At 47.5% G+C, this 16,168-nt stretch overlaps 2 protein-coding genes across 2 annotated transcripts in view; one reads left to right on the top strand and one right to left on the bottom strand.

Moving 5' to 3' along the window:
* Positions 1-10,471: 10,471 nt before the first annotated feature.
* On the top strand, positions 10,472-12,015 carry SOWAHD (sosondowah ankyrin repeat domain family member D). The gene has a single exon (XM_015427046.1). The coding sequence runs from the start codon at positions 10,472-10,474 to the stop codon at positions 11,522-11,524; it is 1,053 nt and encodes a 350-aa protein (XP_015282532.1). The 3' UTR covers positions 11,525-12,015.
* Positions 12,016-15,579: 3,564 nt separating this feature from the next.
* Positions 15,580-16,168, bottom strand: part of RPL39 (ribosomal protein L39) — a 7,563-nt gene continuing 6,974 nt past the window's right edge. Inside the window, exon 3 of the mRNA XM_015427064.1 lies at positions 15,580-15,920. Within this exon, the coding sequence (XP_015282550.1) occupies positions 15,872-15,920 (49 nt within the window). The 3' untranslated portion in view covers positions 15,580-15,871. The remainder of the gene's footprint in view (positions 15,921-16,168) is intronic.

The raw sequence follows: 16,168 nt of genomic DNA, 5'->3' as shown, positions 1-16,168 counted from the left end.
ACACTTCCGATGATGTCAGGGGGTGTGGCATATGCTAATAAGTTATGCTAATGAGTTCCCCTAGCTCTTTTTCTACAAAACGACCCCTGCATCGACTTATCCTCTTGTTTACCACTTTAAACCAAGTTACTTAACATGGCCATTACCTCAGGAAGCCACACCCATACTCCATTAGCCCCCCACACACACACACAGAGGGACTTCCTTCACTGGTACTGAACTCTCTACTGGACTCCAAGATTGGACGGCTGCTATATCCTCTCCTCCCTCTGCCTCCTCTCACTGTCTGCTCTTCCATCTCAATGGAGTATTTCTGGCTGGTTTTCTTAGTGCTTCGGGATTATTCTGTCATCCAGCACTGAGAGGTCCCTCACAATGATTCAGGTATCCTTTCCCTTCAGTGCATTTGATTCTTATTCTATCTGGGATCTCTGCGCACCTGTTGTCACTTTTAGTCAGTCAGCTATCATTATTGCTGGTGTGTGTGTTATTGCTTTAATTGGGGTTTTTAAGAGTTTATAAGGCCTGGGGAAGCATTCAGGAGTACTGCTCCCTCGGATGTTTTACTTCAGCTAGTATTAAAATCTGAGCTAGCAGGTCTGCAGTCAAGTTATTGGCCACAGGAGGAAGGAAGTTTCTGCACACTGGATTTCTGAGGCCAGTTTTATGATTGGAGGCTCCAGTTTAGGAGCAGGCCGATTATTCATGTGGATGTATGTCTAGAACAGATATGTGCCTGACCCCAAGTGGCAACATTTAAAACTAAAAAACAAAGCCCCTTTGGCTTTTACAAGCATGGGCTATGCTGTTACAGGATGATTCTATATAACAAAGATTCCATGTGTGTTCTCCTTCACATAGGTAACAGAGCTTCCACATGGGAATTTCTGGAACAAAATTTGAGTCCAGTGGCACCTTTAAGACCAACAAAGTTTTGTTCAAGATATGAGCTTTTGTGTGCAAAGACACTTCTTCAGATACAGTGAAATGGAAACAGAAATAAGTCATACATATAGAGGGTGGGTAGTAAATTAGCATACAGAATAATGAAGGCATTTTAAACAGATTAAAAGAATAATGAATACATATATATGTACGTATACACACATATACACTAAGCATATTATTCTTTTAATCTGTACCTTAATTATTCTGAAAAAGTGTGTGTGCACACAAAAACTGATACCTTGAATAAAAGTTTCTTGGTCTTAAAGGTGCCACTGGACTCAAACTTTGTTCTATTGCTTCAGACCAACACAGCTACCATACCTGGATCTATGGGCATTTCTGCACACTTTCCCATCTCCGCTTCATGCAGTTGCAGTTTTCCCTGCTGCACTACCAGGTTTTTGTATTGGTAATTGTTATAGGACAGTGATGGCGAACCTTTTAGAAACCGAGTGCCCAAACTGTGACCCAAAACCCACTTATTTATCGCAAAGTGCCAACACGGCAACACGGCTTTATTTATTTATTCAATTTGTAGTCCGCCTTTCTCACTGAAACTCAGGGCAGATTACAGGATGGAAACAATGCAATCACCAAGTGGAGTTTCTGTGCTGTCTTTAAGGGCAGACCCACATAGAGTGCATTACAATAGTCTAGCCTCAAGATAACTCTACTATGGATCCACATGGCCAGGTCAGCCAAAGTGCGGGACCATCTGACTTGGTTCAGCCTTTCAGTATAAGGTGGCTTGCAACGCTCCAGTGGCTAATCTCACTGTAGTGCTTTCCTTTGGCTAGAGTAGGTGGTAGTTTATGGATTATCAGTCATCATATAAGTTATCAGTAATGTGTTACAAGAAAGCCAGTTTGGTGTAGTGGTAAAGAACAGAGGACTCTAATCTGGAGAACTGGGTTTGATTCCCCATTCCTCCACATGCAGCCAGCTGGGTCAGTCACAGTTCTCTCAGAGCAGTTCTCTCAGAGCTCTCTCAGCCCCACCTACCTCACAGGGTGTCTGTTGTGGGGAGAGGAAGGGAAGGAGATTATAAACCACTCTGAGTGAAGGGCGGGATATAAATTCAGCTCTTCTTCTTTAAACTGTATATTCTCAGGTAAATGGGCTTTCTTATCCTGGCTCTTTATTGATTTCTTACTCTGAATCAAGATGGGTAGCCATGTGAGTCTGTCCGTAGCAGTAGAAAAGAGTAAGAGGCCAGTAGCACCTTAAAGACTAACAACATTTGTGGTAGGGTTAGAGCTTACATGAGTCCCTGCCAATGTTGCCTCTTAGCCGTGGAGTCGTGTGAGCAAAAATGCAACTTTGTGAGCTACTGGCATTAAAACTGTGAGCGAGTGATTTGGCTACTGCATAAATCAGTTTGCTTTGGAGCCATCCTTCCTGAACTAAGACAAAAATGTGTGAGCCGGAGGCTAAAAAACTGTGAGCTAGCTCACACTAACTCAGCTTAGAGGGAGCACTGGTCCCTGCTCATTTCTTCATATACAGCTTATACCTTCCCACAAATATTGTTAGTCTTTAAGGTGCTACTGGACTTATTCTTTTCTCTTACTCTGAATGTTGACGTTGTTTGGTGCTTTATTTACAAAAGGATGCTGACTCCTGCAGTGTAGCCACCTATCAGAGGGAACTGCTGCTTCCCTCACTGTTTTGGTCACCAGGATGAAGCAGTTAGAACAGCATTTGGGGCCCGCGGTTAAATGTCTCTGCTTTCTGCCCTTGGCAGTGACCTCTTATTGGTTTTAATTGTTATGACCTGTTATTAATCCGGTTTTGGTTAGCCATCTTTTGAACATACATTAATCAAAAAGCAGAATGCAAATATTTTAAATAAGAACCAATCAATAAATAAAATACTGGGGGGGGGGGAGATGATGGAGCTCTGCAGTAAGAGAGAATCATCCCTGCACTAGCCAGTTCCTCATTCCTGTTATATTTGAACTTCAGGATGACAGAAGTAGTGCCAGTTGGGATTGGGCGGCTTCCACAAGGAGACAATTCTCTTTGTAGCTCCTGTTAAACTGCAAATGCCTCTGCATTCAGGTGGGCAATGGGGCATTCACACAGCACTTCCTTGCCTCATTTGCCCCCTGCCACCAGAGGACTTTGTCAGGCTTTTTAAAAAGTTGGTAATTGCTAGATCGCTATAGAGTGCAATGAGATTATAATGACCTATTGCCAAATGTACTAGCTCTGAATTCCCAGCTTGTGTTTTAAAACATCTTGTCTAGCCCTTTGTGATCCTCCCTGCATATAGAAAAACACACAGCAGTGAGACAGGTAGGTGAGAATTCTTCTCCCCAGTGTGCTAGCAGTCTACATACGGAACATTTTTTCAATATACAAAGGAATGTTCAGTCAGAAATGGTTCCATCCAGAATCAAGATTAACACTTCATCTGCCATCTGAGAGAACCAGGATTTGGTCATCCCGGAGGCTTTGAGCAACTGTCAGCTGCAAAAGACGGGTCATACTATATTGACATATGCAGATGAAGCCCTGATCCTGCTACATTCCTTTTCCCCCAAGTTCTTCTGTTGTTGGCCCTCAAAGGCGAAATGTCTTCTGCTGACTCCTTTCCCCATTCCGCTCTCTCTCTTTGTTTCTGAAAGGCTGGTGAAGATATTTTTATTATGTTGGGGGGGGGAGGCATTTTAAAGGAGCCAGTTGTTCCCTTTCCTGTGTAGTTCTACTTGTTTTTATGCACTTTCTTTGCTACTTTATGGGGGGGTTGTTTTGATTGATCAAAGGATTTTACTTTGCTTTGTAAACAGCTTGGAAGACTTTGTACGCTGATTAGGGATATATTCGGTAAATCCAGTGAACAAATGAGTGAGTGCAATTCTTTTCGGAGCGGGTGTGAAGCAATGGCTGAAGTGTTGGATTTGGACTGCAGAAGTCTCACTGCAAATCCCCACCATGCTGTGAGGCTCACTGACTGATCTTAGGCCAACCACTCTCAGCATAGCCCGCCTCACAAGGCTGCTGTGAGGATGAGATTGTTCAGCTATGCTTTCCATCTTCCTCCTCTGGCTTAGTAAAGTATATAAGGGCAAGGGGATATAAGGTAATAAATTACTAATGGCCCATCCTATACTGTGTTGAAATGGTACGTGGAGTGTTAATTCAGTGTCCTGGTTTGGATACAGTTGTTTGGATTTCCACTTTGTCTTTTGTGATTTCGCCAAAATCCTTTCCATTTTCATTGCGACTGTTGTTTCGTATTTATCTGCAACTTAGAGGTTGGCCACTAGACAGCACTGCAGCTAGCAACTTTGCAAACGGAATGGGTTTGAGTGAACTCCTGAAAGTTTACAGTACCTCTGTTTCTACACAGAGGTTCTCTCTAAGACCAGCATGAATGGCACCAACCATCCTAAAAGTTGTCTTTTTTTCTTTTCTTTTGGGACACTCCTGACCCTCACTTTCATTCACATGTTCTCATATTTTAATCCTACTTTTCAGTCAAAATTGGGTTCCCGATCCCAAGGCAGTTTACAGCAATTCCAAACTGACAAGAGAAAACTAAAATCTGATTTTAACAGGAGCTCCACAGAGAGATTTTCAGTGATGTCCGAACCTAGGCCTGAAAGAAGGCTGGCTGGCTGCTCCTCTCTCTGTCTTTAGTGGTGGCAGTTGGTAGCTGGAACTGAATCCCAGGGGCATGAAAAAGGGGAAACTCCCTCTAGCTGGGAGGAAGGGGTTCACCACTGGAGCAAACTCTGGGCGCAATGGAGGGGGCCTGGCTGCCACCTCGTCTCACTCAGGCCTCGCCAAAGGCAGTTGGTAACTGTTATCTCCTTGCAAACCAGGAACTGTGGGTAATGATTAAGCAATCCTCCTTTGCTGAGAAAGTGGCAGTGCTATTATAAGGAAATGCTTGACTTCCCAGCAATGCAAGAAACCAAGGGAGGGCAGATCATTGGGGTCTGGTTGGCAGGAGTCACGACGTACTGGCTGGCCTTCCTGTTGCTAAGTAGGTCTGGTCCGTACTTGGAAGGGGAACCTCCTGAGGGGATCTATACAGAGAGTGCCTTAGAAATGTAATCATGGCTCGGCTTCCCTGTGTGCAGATGGCTACCAAGACTGTGGCCACCAGAAGCCACAGGACTTTGTAACACTCACCTATAGTAGCTTTGAGCATTCAAAGCGTTCCCCATACACAATCTCTGTAATCTGCCTTAAAACCATTTTCTTCATTAGATAAGTTTCATTATTTCCACTTTGATTATGGGTGGGGAGGGTGCTGACGCAATACTCAGGTCACTCAGTTTGTTTAATACAGTGGAGAGGTGTAACTTCCGGTTTTATCAACTCTTTGTCTCAAACCCCTTATACTGCACTTGATTTCTCTTCAGTTTCTGCCACACCCTAAAATGGCTAATCTTCTGGAATCTGTAGCCATAGAAATGTGTGCACGTGTAAATAACAATACTCGGTGTGTAGGGTTAGTGTGCTTCTCAGTCATTATGTCAGCAACAACCCTAGAAGGTAGACAGGTCTCATTCTTTCTGCAAAGGGTAGTTGGAGTGAAATACCTCAGACAAACCAGGAGATCATCCATGAAGTAAAGTGTTCAACCCAACAACCCTATTTTGATTTAGATGCTAAGTTTAAAGATCTTTTCTGAGAGGTTTAAATTCAGATGTACCACTTTAATCTTTCTCCTGCTGTTGGTGCTCATGGGTGACAAATAGTCATTACAAAGCAAGATTAGGTCAGATGTCAGTGACCCAGGTTTTAATCCCCACTCTGCCATGGAAGCTTGCTGGATGACTTTGGGACAGTCACACACTCTCTCTCTCAACGTAACTTATCTCTTAGGGTGGTTGTGAGGATAAAATGGGAGAGGGGACAACATTATTGGAAGCTATTCTGGGTCCCCATCAAGGAGAAAAAAGGGTATAATTATCTAAAGAAAGGAAAGGAGGTTCTAAATGCGTATCTGGTTTCTAATGGATGTAAAATTTAGAAGAAATTTGAAATGTACAGGGATTCTGAATGGATGAATGGCCAGGCAGGAAGGGTGATTTACAATCACTGGTCAACCTGCCTGTGTTTTACAGCACATGGGTGATAATAGCATTGATTGTCACAACATTCCCTGAAACAACCTGGCATTTAATTTTGAAGGGTTCTCTGTAAGAAACCCCAATCTTCTCATCATCAGCATATTTTCCTATCTCTTCCACTCAATCTTATTTTCATCCTGCTCTACCTCCAAGGAGTTCAGAAAAGCATTCATGACTCTCACCTAGCCTGTTTTGCCTTCACAACACCTCTGTGAAGACTGGACCAAGGTCGCCTATGGAGCTTCGGGGTAGAGTGGGGTCTCCCAAGGCTCTTACACCACATTGGCTATGTGAAGCTTGTTTCCCCCCCACACACACACACGTTTTTTTTGTTTCTTTAGAACTCTCTGCCCCACTTGTCTCTCCAGAGGAGACCCAAAGCAGCGCACATCATTCTCCTCTTCTCCCTTTTATCCTCACAACAACCCTGTAAGGCGGCCTCGGCTGCGTGTGACAGGCCCGAAGTCACCCCACAGGGAGCTTCCAAGGCAGAGGGGTGGGGGGATTCCGACCTGGCTCTTCTTCCAGATCCGAGTCCAAGGCTGTCGCCGCTAGACAACGCTGCCTGGAAGGCTGCCTCCGGCGACGGTCCCTAGTTGTCCTTGGGCAGTGGCCGCCTTGCAGAGTGTGCCCGGCTCAACCGGTTTTCCGGGTTCCTTCGTTTGCGGCGGCCCCTGTGGCTTGTTTGTGGCGCCTGCTGCAGCCGCCTCCTCCTCCTCCTCCTGGCCGGCCGCGACGACCCCGCGCCCGCTTCCTTCTCCCCACGAGAGGGGTCGCTTCTCGCCTCCCAGCCGCCCTGCAATCACACGCCGCGGCTGCAGCGGGCTTAGTCAGGAGGGGAGAGCAAAGGTCACGCGGCGGCATTTCCAGCGTGCGGCGAAACTCACCGGCGGTGGCAAACTTTGCACAAAAGGAACTTGTCGAGGCGCTGCCTGGAAGCGGCGGCGGCGACGCACGGAAGGAGCGGCGGCTGCAGGAGGGACTGGCCGAGGAGCCCCGCGGGCGGCCGCGCATGTTAAGCCGCCCGCGGAGATTTTTTTTCCCCAGGCTGGGGATGCCGGCCGCCGCGTCCCAGCAGCATCCCCTGCCCTGAAGGTGCGTCTGGAAAGGGAGCTTCGCCAAGGGGGCTGTCATTCTTCCCTGGGACGCTTTGGCCATCTTGGTTGCTTTTTCAAGGTCCTGATCGTCCCGTCGTGAAAAATCCTCCCGGCGGCGAGGAGGCAGGCGCAAAAGGGCGCGCTAAGGTTTGTGCACGCGGGTGGGAGCAGCAGGTTGTTTTTACCAGGGGCCGAATAAAAATAATATTCACTTTTAAGAAACACGCACACACACACCTTGAGAAATGTTTCTTTAGGAGGCACGCAGCTGTCACATGTGACACAGAAATGAAGGGTTGCATTTCCTGGATCGGAGAGCTGGTGTAGAAGACGGACTGAACTGTGATTTGGAAAGCCCCTGTTAACCTCAGCTATTCAGCTGGTTTAGCATAGTGGTTAAGAAGCCCAGCTTTGAGGCTGCAGTCCCTGAGGCTGCTGGTTTAAGTCCCAGTCCTAAAGTTACTAACTGGTCTTAGGCAAATCTCTCTGAGTCTCCTGTCTCAGGATATGGGGATAACAATACTGGCCTACCTTATGTTGTAAGGAGTATTGGGATCATAGTTCTGGTTGGATCCTACGAACATGCTGCTTGCAAAAGTAGATTTCCCCTCCCACCACTCCCTGCGACTCCTGCAAGGGCATTGTTGGGGTTCAGGGGAGACAGAAAGCCCCAACAAAGAAGCTAATTACGGATGATTCCCCCTCTTGTCAGTGTTTATAGGATCAACCTCATTAAAGTGAAGCACTTTGAACCCAAAAAGTGCGGTATAGATATTAAGTATTACTACCATAGCATAAAGAAGTCCCCACCTGCCAGCAATTAAATATGGGGCTATAATATTGACCTACCTTACAGAGATGTTCTAAGCATTACTGAAGTAGTACATGTGAAACACTTAAACCCCCCCCCCCACAGATATGCTACATATTATGCTCTGTGTAATCTGCCTTGAGTCCCAGTGAGAAATAATGTGAATAATGAATGTAGAATTAGCATTTTGTTTAATTTTTTTCTTCCACACCAAGCATCAAAAACTCATCTGATGTCATGTCAAACAGAAGAATCAGAATCCTTACTTAAACCCTTGCAATCGTGTCAGAACTTCAGCAGTGGGTCTCAGTTCATGAAATGTCATGGCGTCAGAGCAGATGGTACTGTGTATCCCTGGCAAGGTGCAAATTGCATTTATTTAATTGCTATAGGTGAGCATTGGAACTTGTGGTTAAGCACCCCCATATGCATTTAAAGCGACATGTTAGTTCAAAGCATTAAGAGATTGGCTCCTGTTAAAAATTTCACTTCAGCCATGAATTTGTAGGTTGCTTTAAGCTAGCACTAGCTTCTCTCTTGCAGTCTGCTGATGTCAGTCACATGGGAAGAAGTCAGCCTGCAGCCTGCCTTACAGGGTAGTTGTAAGAATGTCTTTTAAAATGTTTTATATTCCGAGGTCTTCGTTAAAAACACCCAGGGCAGCTTGACAACAAAGTAAATAAGACACATCTCAGTGCAAAGAGAAAGAAGCCCAGTATAAAAGAGAAAAGAATTAAAGCAGCGAGCAGATAAAAGCAGAAGTGAGAAAACAAATATTAAAGCAGCAACCAGGACACTAACAAAAAGAACGGGGTGGGGTGGAATCAGCAATAAGCCTTAGGAAATAATAAAAATCCTTATTAAATATTAAAGTCCATATAGTTTTGGTATTAAAATATGGTACCATTCAGGGGGGAGAACTCAGAAATATTGGATGTACGTGTTACTTTCAGGCTGGAGACAGATTCCCCCCGCCTGCCCCCACAACTGAAAGCACTTGGAAAGGGGGATCACCTAATAAGCTCAAGGCACCATATATGGCCCTTCACTCCTCCATTTTATCCTCACAACCCTGTGAGGTAGGCTAGTTGAGAGAGGACTGGCCTCAGGTCACCCAGGGAGCTTCAGACCTGAGAAAGGATTTGAACTCGGGTCTCCCAAATGCTAGTCCAACATTCTAACAAGTGCACCATACTGGAACACGGCCTGTTTGTTGCTCACTCGTCCCAACAGGTGTTAGGATTATATTTACTTATTTGAATATTTATAGCCTGTTGGTCACTCCAGGGAGGCCCCACAGCAGCTTGCAGCATAATTCTCTCTTCCTTCATTTTATCCTCTCAACAGCCCTGGGAGGTAGGTCAGGCTGTGAGGGAGTGACTTGCCCAAGGTCACCCAGCAAACTTGTGTGGCAGGAGTGGGGATTTGAACCTGGGTCTCCCAGGCCCTACACTTTGATCCCTGCACCACACTGGTTTCGGTATCCTAAAAACCTGTCAGACTTGTTTAACCCAGAGGTAACATGAATGTGTGTAGACTCTGGCCAGTGAAGCCTCTCTGCGACCACTCTGATCAAAACTACTGTCTGTCGCCAGAGCCAGTTTGGTGTAGTGGTTAAGTGCGCGGACTCTAATCTGGGAGAACCGGGTTTGATTCCCCGCTCCTCCACTTGCACCTGGCTGGATGACCTTGGGCAAGCCATAACTCTGGCACAGCTGTTCTTGAAAACGAGCAGTTTCTGTCAAGAGCTCTCTCAGCCCCACCTACCTCACAGGGTGTCTGTTGTGGGGAGGGGAAGGGAAAGGAGTTTGTAAGCCATTCTGAGACTCCTCTGAGTAGTGGAGGGCGGGGTATAAATCCAACCTCCTCTCCTCCTCCTCCTCCTCCTCTTTAAAACATGCTTCTGTCCTGGCTTCCAAAGTTATCTGAGGGAAGACAAGGTAACAACATTCTTCTGTGGAACTTTGTGCAGGCCCCCGGTTCGTGTTCGAACTGAGCTCCCACCCATGCTGCCTGTGCCCTACAGCTGCCTTTCATAGGTAGGAGCCCAGTTTAAAGGAGACGCCGGGTGAGTGTGAAGTCCCGGGGGAAAGGGCTTTGGCCTCAGCCAGAATTCATTTCCACTCAGGCGTTAGACGGGGCTGTATTTGGAAAACATATTTGGCAAGGGCTGGGAGGCGGAGAAATTTACAGGCAGGGTCATAACACCCAGCTCTGAGCAAGGGGTCCTTGCAAGCCCCCCCTTATCAAAAGCCATTGTGTCCCGCCATGGAGTTTCAGTCTGCTCCCCTGCAGGCCAGGCGTGGTTGCTGCCTGCTGCGCAGCCCATTTCACCACAAGCCTTTTCTTCCTCCTGAGTACCGAAACTGTTTCTTCTCCTTTGCAGACCAAATCAGGAAGCTCTGCTGCTGTCGAAAGCTCGGGAGCGCCCATCTCACTAGCCGGAAAGCGGCGCGCCTGTGGCTTTATAAAAATAAAACCCAACTGGTAACGTCACCAGAAATGCAGAAAACTCTGGAGGGATAATGGAGCTTGGTGGAGAGAGCGTCTCAGAGCGGCAAAGGGACGAGTGCTTGGATAGACAGCAGGCATCCCGGGAGTGCCAGAGGACAGGTGTGCCAGAGGACACCTCCCAACCTCGCCTGCAGGCGGCTGTGCCGGGCAGCCAGTCCCCCAGCCCCAGTGTCCGGGCCGGGAGCTTGATTCTCCGCCGGGCACAGCTGTCCAACAGGAGCCTGAGCAGGGCCAGCAGACGTTCACATAACTGGGCGACAGGAACGGACACGGCCAGGCTCTCTGTGGGCGGAGGCAGCACGAGGAGGAAAGGACTGAAGGAGATCCTCCTGCAGAGCAGCGAGGCCAAGCCCGTGTGGCTGGCGGCTTTGTCGAAGGGAGAGGCCAATGCCAGCAGCGTCCCCGATGGGCGGCAAGGCCAGGATCCTCTTCTGGAAGCCAACTTGGAGGACTTGTCGTTAGCTCTAGACCCGCTGGAGCACGAGTGGATGCTGACCGTGGCCCAAGGGGATGCGGGGAGTATCCTCCGGTTGCTGGACCAGGATCCCAGCCTGCTCTCCAGCACAGATTTTGTGACCGGTTTCACCGTCCTCCACTGGTTGGCCAAGCACGGTCATCATGAGGACTTGATAGAAGTCATCACTTTTGCCGAGAAGCAGCATTACCCGGTAGACGTCAACGTATTCTCAGCTAGCGGCAGGCTGACTCCTCTCCACCTGGCTGCTCTTCAGGGACACGAGATGGTCATCAAGGTGCTGGTGGGGGCCTACGGGGCCAACACAAGCCTTCGGGACCACAATGGCCGCCAAGCATGGCAATACCTCCGAGCAGACGCTCCAAGAGAGTTGAAGGAGCTTTTGGGGGCTTGCGAGGAAGACTTGGCCCTGCAAGGAGCGTTCAACACCAACAACAACTGTGTGTCATCCAGACGCGGTAGGAGCAACGGGTTCAAAGGAGCCGGCGAGGGTGTTCAAGGGGAAGAGAACAGCCGCAGGCCCATCACCAGACTGACCTCTTTAAGGAACTTGTTCCGGCAAGCCATTGCATTCTTCCAAGACCGGTAGACATTTGCTCAGCAGCAGAGGCACTTGGGTCTGTTGACTGGGCAGATTTTGACAGAAGCCATCGTGAAAGGGTGGGGATGCTGCGGGAGGAAGCCTGGGAGGTAGGTGAGGACCCACAGAGGTTATCTGTAAGATGCTGGCCTCAGGCAACCTGCCCAGACTTGCAGTTCGGCCTTAGGTATGAGACGTCCAAGGTCTTGAAGAAAATGAGGGAGCGAGTGGTAGTACCAGATCTAGAGGGGCCATCCTGCACTCTGCTAAAGACCATCCATAGGAAAGACTTGTGGGTAGAAAATTTTAAAGACCAACTAACCTCTAAGTACTGAGCCAGGAAAAGAGAAATTCCGCAACCTGGGTAAGCAAATTTTACGAATGTGTATAGGTTTTCATTTTGCCTAATTTATTCTGGCTTTAGGTATGGCAAGGAGCAATGCTGAGCAGAAAACCCCCACGCCTAAGCCCCTGGGGATCTGGGGCAGGCACCCCTTCTGCTAAAAGGCTTCCCATAGGCATCCTCTACACGTATTGAAAAGTATCTTTGTAATCAGAAATTCAACAGATTTGCATGCCTAAAAGTGCGTGCGGATGCAAATTTTCAACTATCAGAGCATTCTCAAATAAAGAACAAAAAGCAGATTAACCCCGAGTATTGTGTGTGTTCCAGGATCCCATCTACTGTAGGTGGGTTTATAGAGCTGCTATCAAAGCGCTGTGACATTTCTGTTTTAAAAACAGGGACCACGCACACTCCAACACTGGAGAGGGGGAATTCACAGCTTAAATGAAAACGAGGCAGGAGATGGGTTCTAAAATGAAAATGTATTTGCTAGGAGTAAGAGGATAGCCCTTCGTAAATATTTTCCCCCTTAAACTGTAGATGAGAATGTTCCCATTCTGCAAGAAGAAGAGATTGGATTTATACCTTGCCCTTCACTCAAGAGTCTCAAGAGTGACTTACAAACTCCTTTCCCCTCCCCACAACAGACACCTTGTGAGGTAGGTGGGGCTGAGAGAGCTCTTTCCAGAAGTCCTTGAGAGAACAGCTCTGACAGAACTATGGCTTGCTCAAGGTCATCCAGCAGCTGCAAGTGGGAGTGGGGAATCAAACCCGGTTCTCCCAGATTAGAGTCCACGCACTTAACCACCACCAAACTGGCTCCTAGCAAGGCTGCTACGCTTTAAAACAGAATTTTAAAATAACAAGACATAAACATTCAACAAAAGAACAGTTTTCACAGGGTCAGGAGCAACGCTCCCTCTAAGTCTTGTGAGCAAAAATTCTACTTTGTGAGCTGCTGGCATTAAAGTTGTGAGCGAGCGATTTGGCCACTGCATAAATCAGTTTGCTCTGGAGCCCCATCCTTCCTGTGTCAAGACAAAAATGTGTGAGCCGGAGGCTAAAAAACTGCGAGCTAGCTCACACTAACTCACCTTAGAGGGAACACTGGTCAGGAGTTGTACCCTTGAAAAGTAACACTATGGTTACAAGCCAATAGGGGCCAGTGACACACCTACACTTATCATCCTAATGGCACTACAACAGCAGTATAAGCATTAAAGGGGTTAAAATTACTGCTTAAGAACTGTGAACACCCGCTGAATTCACCTGGATCACACACTGCAGAATTAGCAGTGCATACTTCATGTTTGTCACAGGAAAAAACCTCAGCATCATGCATGAAGTCTTCTTTAAATGTTCCAAGGGCTCTGATCTTGTGTTGGCTGCTGCCAGTTATATGGGGTAACCAGAACTCCCCCCAGACAAACTGGCAAATATTTTACGTGGCTGCTAAGACTTCTTGGAGGATTGCTAGAAAATTTGCAAAACAGTGGCTAGGTTTCTTAGTTGCAAGCTATGCCTGATGACTTAAAAGTGGTATGGACGTGCCAGTGAACTGCATCGCTTGAAGGGACAGGTGTATTCCACAAATGGGTTCATTCCAAGGCATGCCTTCCAGTCCCTTGCATTTCACTAGTTTGGGGCTGATTTTGTCACAATTTGAAAGGTATATGAGCAGCTGACTGGAATGTCTCTGGCAGAAGTTGCAGTATTTTGTTAAGGACACAGGGTCCATCCAGTTTAACTTTTGCAAGTGCTCCGTGCTGCCTCCTGCTCTTTGCTCCTTCACTTCGATGCTGGTCTTGCCTGCTCGAGGCAGTTAATCCCCTGGCATTTTAAACTATGCATCCATTGCAATTTCCACAGAAACCAGGAAACTATTTTATTGTACAACAGCACGATCTCTGCTGCTTACCCTACACAATAGCAGGGTACCAAATTATTGCTTTACTAGGAACTTCCCCAGTTCGGTTAGCTCTTTCTTTCATTTCCTGCCAGTCCCAAATGCCTAACTGGGGGGAAAAGCCAGTTTCTGAAAGAGAATTTAAAGATGCCAACTTACATCTAGCATTAGACAGACTGTACCATAAAGGTAGTTTTCACTACTACTTTTACTATACACTCACAAAAGTAATCCACCTTTAACTATGTTAAATGTCCCACAATGTTATTTTTGGGAGTTCTTAAGTGACTAAAATAAGATGTAGTATTTTCAGGTCCTCGGACTTGATTAGAAGGATCTGCACACCGCCGTTAACACCAAGAAGGCCACCAAGCTAGAATAGTGTGATGAACTGGAAATACCTGGAACTCTAGAGATGACTTCTTGAGTAGTGAGTGAAGATTCAGTGATCTTGCAGGTCTCCACTGTCTGGAAATGCCAAATTAAGGCCCCGGTCACATGGGCCAGAAAATGCGGGTGGGTGGGTGGGGGAAGCGTGGCTGTTTGCCCTGGAGCAAAATAACGCGCAGCTGCAAGATCAGACGTCCAGTCGAGGTCCCGTGGTTAGGGGGGAGGTGCCGATCACAGGACAATCCTGCGGCGCGGCAAAGAAGCGGCCTCTCTAGCAAAAGGCTCTGCGGGTTTAACCCCTTCCAGGGCTGCAGAGGAATGCAAACTGTGTCCTCCGTCCCTCCAGGAGGAGCTGCAGCCGGGCCACCCTCCCACCACACACCCCCTGCCGCCCGGTGCAGAGAGAGCAGGCCGAGCCAGGAGTGGGGGGGGGGTACGGAAAAGAGGAGGGGGCCGTGTTGTTTGTTTGTAAACGAAGTGTGCGCATGCGCCGTTGGGTGCTTGTGCGCATCCCGTGGAGACTTGAACAAAAAAACCTTTTCGCGACGGGACATGGGCGGGCGCCTGATGCCACAACCTACCACCAAAAACGCGATCAGACGCCCGCCCTTGCCCCGCAGTTTCCGGAAACTAGTACCTCAGAGGTACTAGTTTTTTAAGCCGCATCTTCGGCGGGAAGCCTTGGGAGCACTACGCTTTCCAGATGTTGCGGTGTGATCGCACCTAAAAAATCCGCCTATCTTCCGCCTCTGTAGCGTGGCTAATGCTCCGTGTGACCGCAGCCTAAGCTCTACAGACAGAGCCTTGCAAACACCGCCTCTCCTGCAACAAGGGGTGAAGTTTTGTTTTCCTGTCAGTTTGTATTTTACACCAATTTATGCAAGTCCCGTCTTTATCTGCTATTATTCTTCAATGTGATTCTCCCCAACCTGGGTGAAATGGATACAAAAAAAATTGGCTACGCTTTCCTCTTCTAACACAGTAAGTTAAGCATCGTTCCAACAAGTCTTGCCAAGAAAAAGAGCTTTTTGAGCCTCTTAAGAATTCCAGAGTGGTCATGCTTACTGAATTACATTTTTCCCCTAACAAAGCAAGCCCCTAGGACTCACTTCTTCATGGGTTCCGCTAAGCCATGCTCTCTCTTTTTGTCTCATTCCTTTCCATTTTCCTCTCCCCGGAGCCTGCTTGGGCCTTCTGTAGCCAGTTGAACAGCATTTCCAGTCCCTGAGAAATATGTTTCTCACGGAGGACTGTCCGCTGCTTGTTTCAAGCTATTCACTTACTAAGACACAGCAGGAAGTTTCCAGCCTCCCTCCAATAGGTGCCAATTTCACAGCCATTAGCCTTTTGTGCTGTTGCCAACTCCCCCGTATGCAGCAAGTGTAAACAGTAAATCCAACCATAAATTGCTAATTCGCGGGATTCTGTGCAACCTCATATTTATTAATGAACCTCTCTCAACCAGCAACAAGAATTCCTCCAACACAGAGGCACTGAGAACTAAAAAGACACTAATTGTACACAAAGCTTTCCATTATTCGGTTTTAATTCTTTTCAAAAAAAAAAACCCCTTGTGAAAATAAAGGTTTATAAAAGAAAATATGCACAAGGTGAGTCGGCTTTGAAAACGGGGCTGTGGTACGTTGGTAGCAAAGGGCCATTTGAGGTCTCGACGCAGGACAAGACGCGCCACAAGGGTTGGAGCGGCTTCTCTTTACAAGCCTAGCTTGGTCCTTCTCCAGTGCCTCCTTTTGGAGTTGTATCTAGAACAAAAAGGCAGACAATTAGTAAGCAAGGCACATGCAGTGCTGAACTGAGGGCAAGCGGCTGAGCAAGCCACCCTTCTCATCATTTTTGCACGAGACAAAGGCGGTGGGTTTCCCACACCCATCAGCTCTCTCTCCTCCCCCCACTTTATCAATGGGAGGGGCCCTACAGCTCCCTTCCACCAACTCTCTCCCTGGGAAGAAATATTTCTCTGTCAAAACAAGAGTTAATATAACTCAGCAGG

This window comes from Gekko japonicus, unplaced genomic scaffold, assembly GCF_001447785.1.
Source record: "Gekko japonicus isolate JY-2015 unplaced genomic scaffold, Gekko_japonicus_V1.1 scaffold425, whole genome shotgun sequence".
Classification (NCBI taxonomy): domain Eukaryota; kingdom Metazoa; phylum Chordata; class Lepidosauria; order Squamata; family Gekkonidae; genus Gekko; species Gekko japonicus.
This window is presented reverse-complemented; position numbering and strand designations above follow the sequence as displayed.

What these genes read in the sequence shown, in the direction of transcription:
- SOWAHD (XM_015427046.1), top strand. Translation starts at nt 10,472, where the DNA reads ATGGAGCTTGGTGGAGAGAGCGTCTCAGAGCGGCAAAGGGACGAGTGC.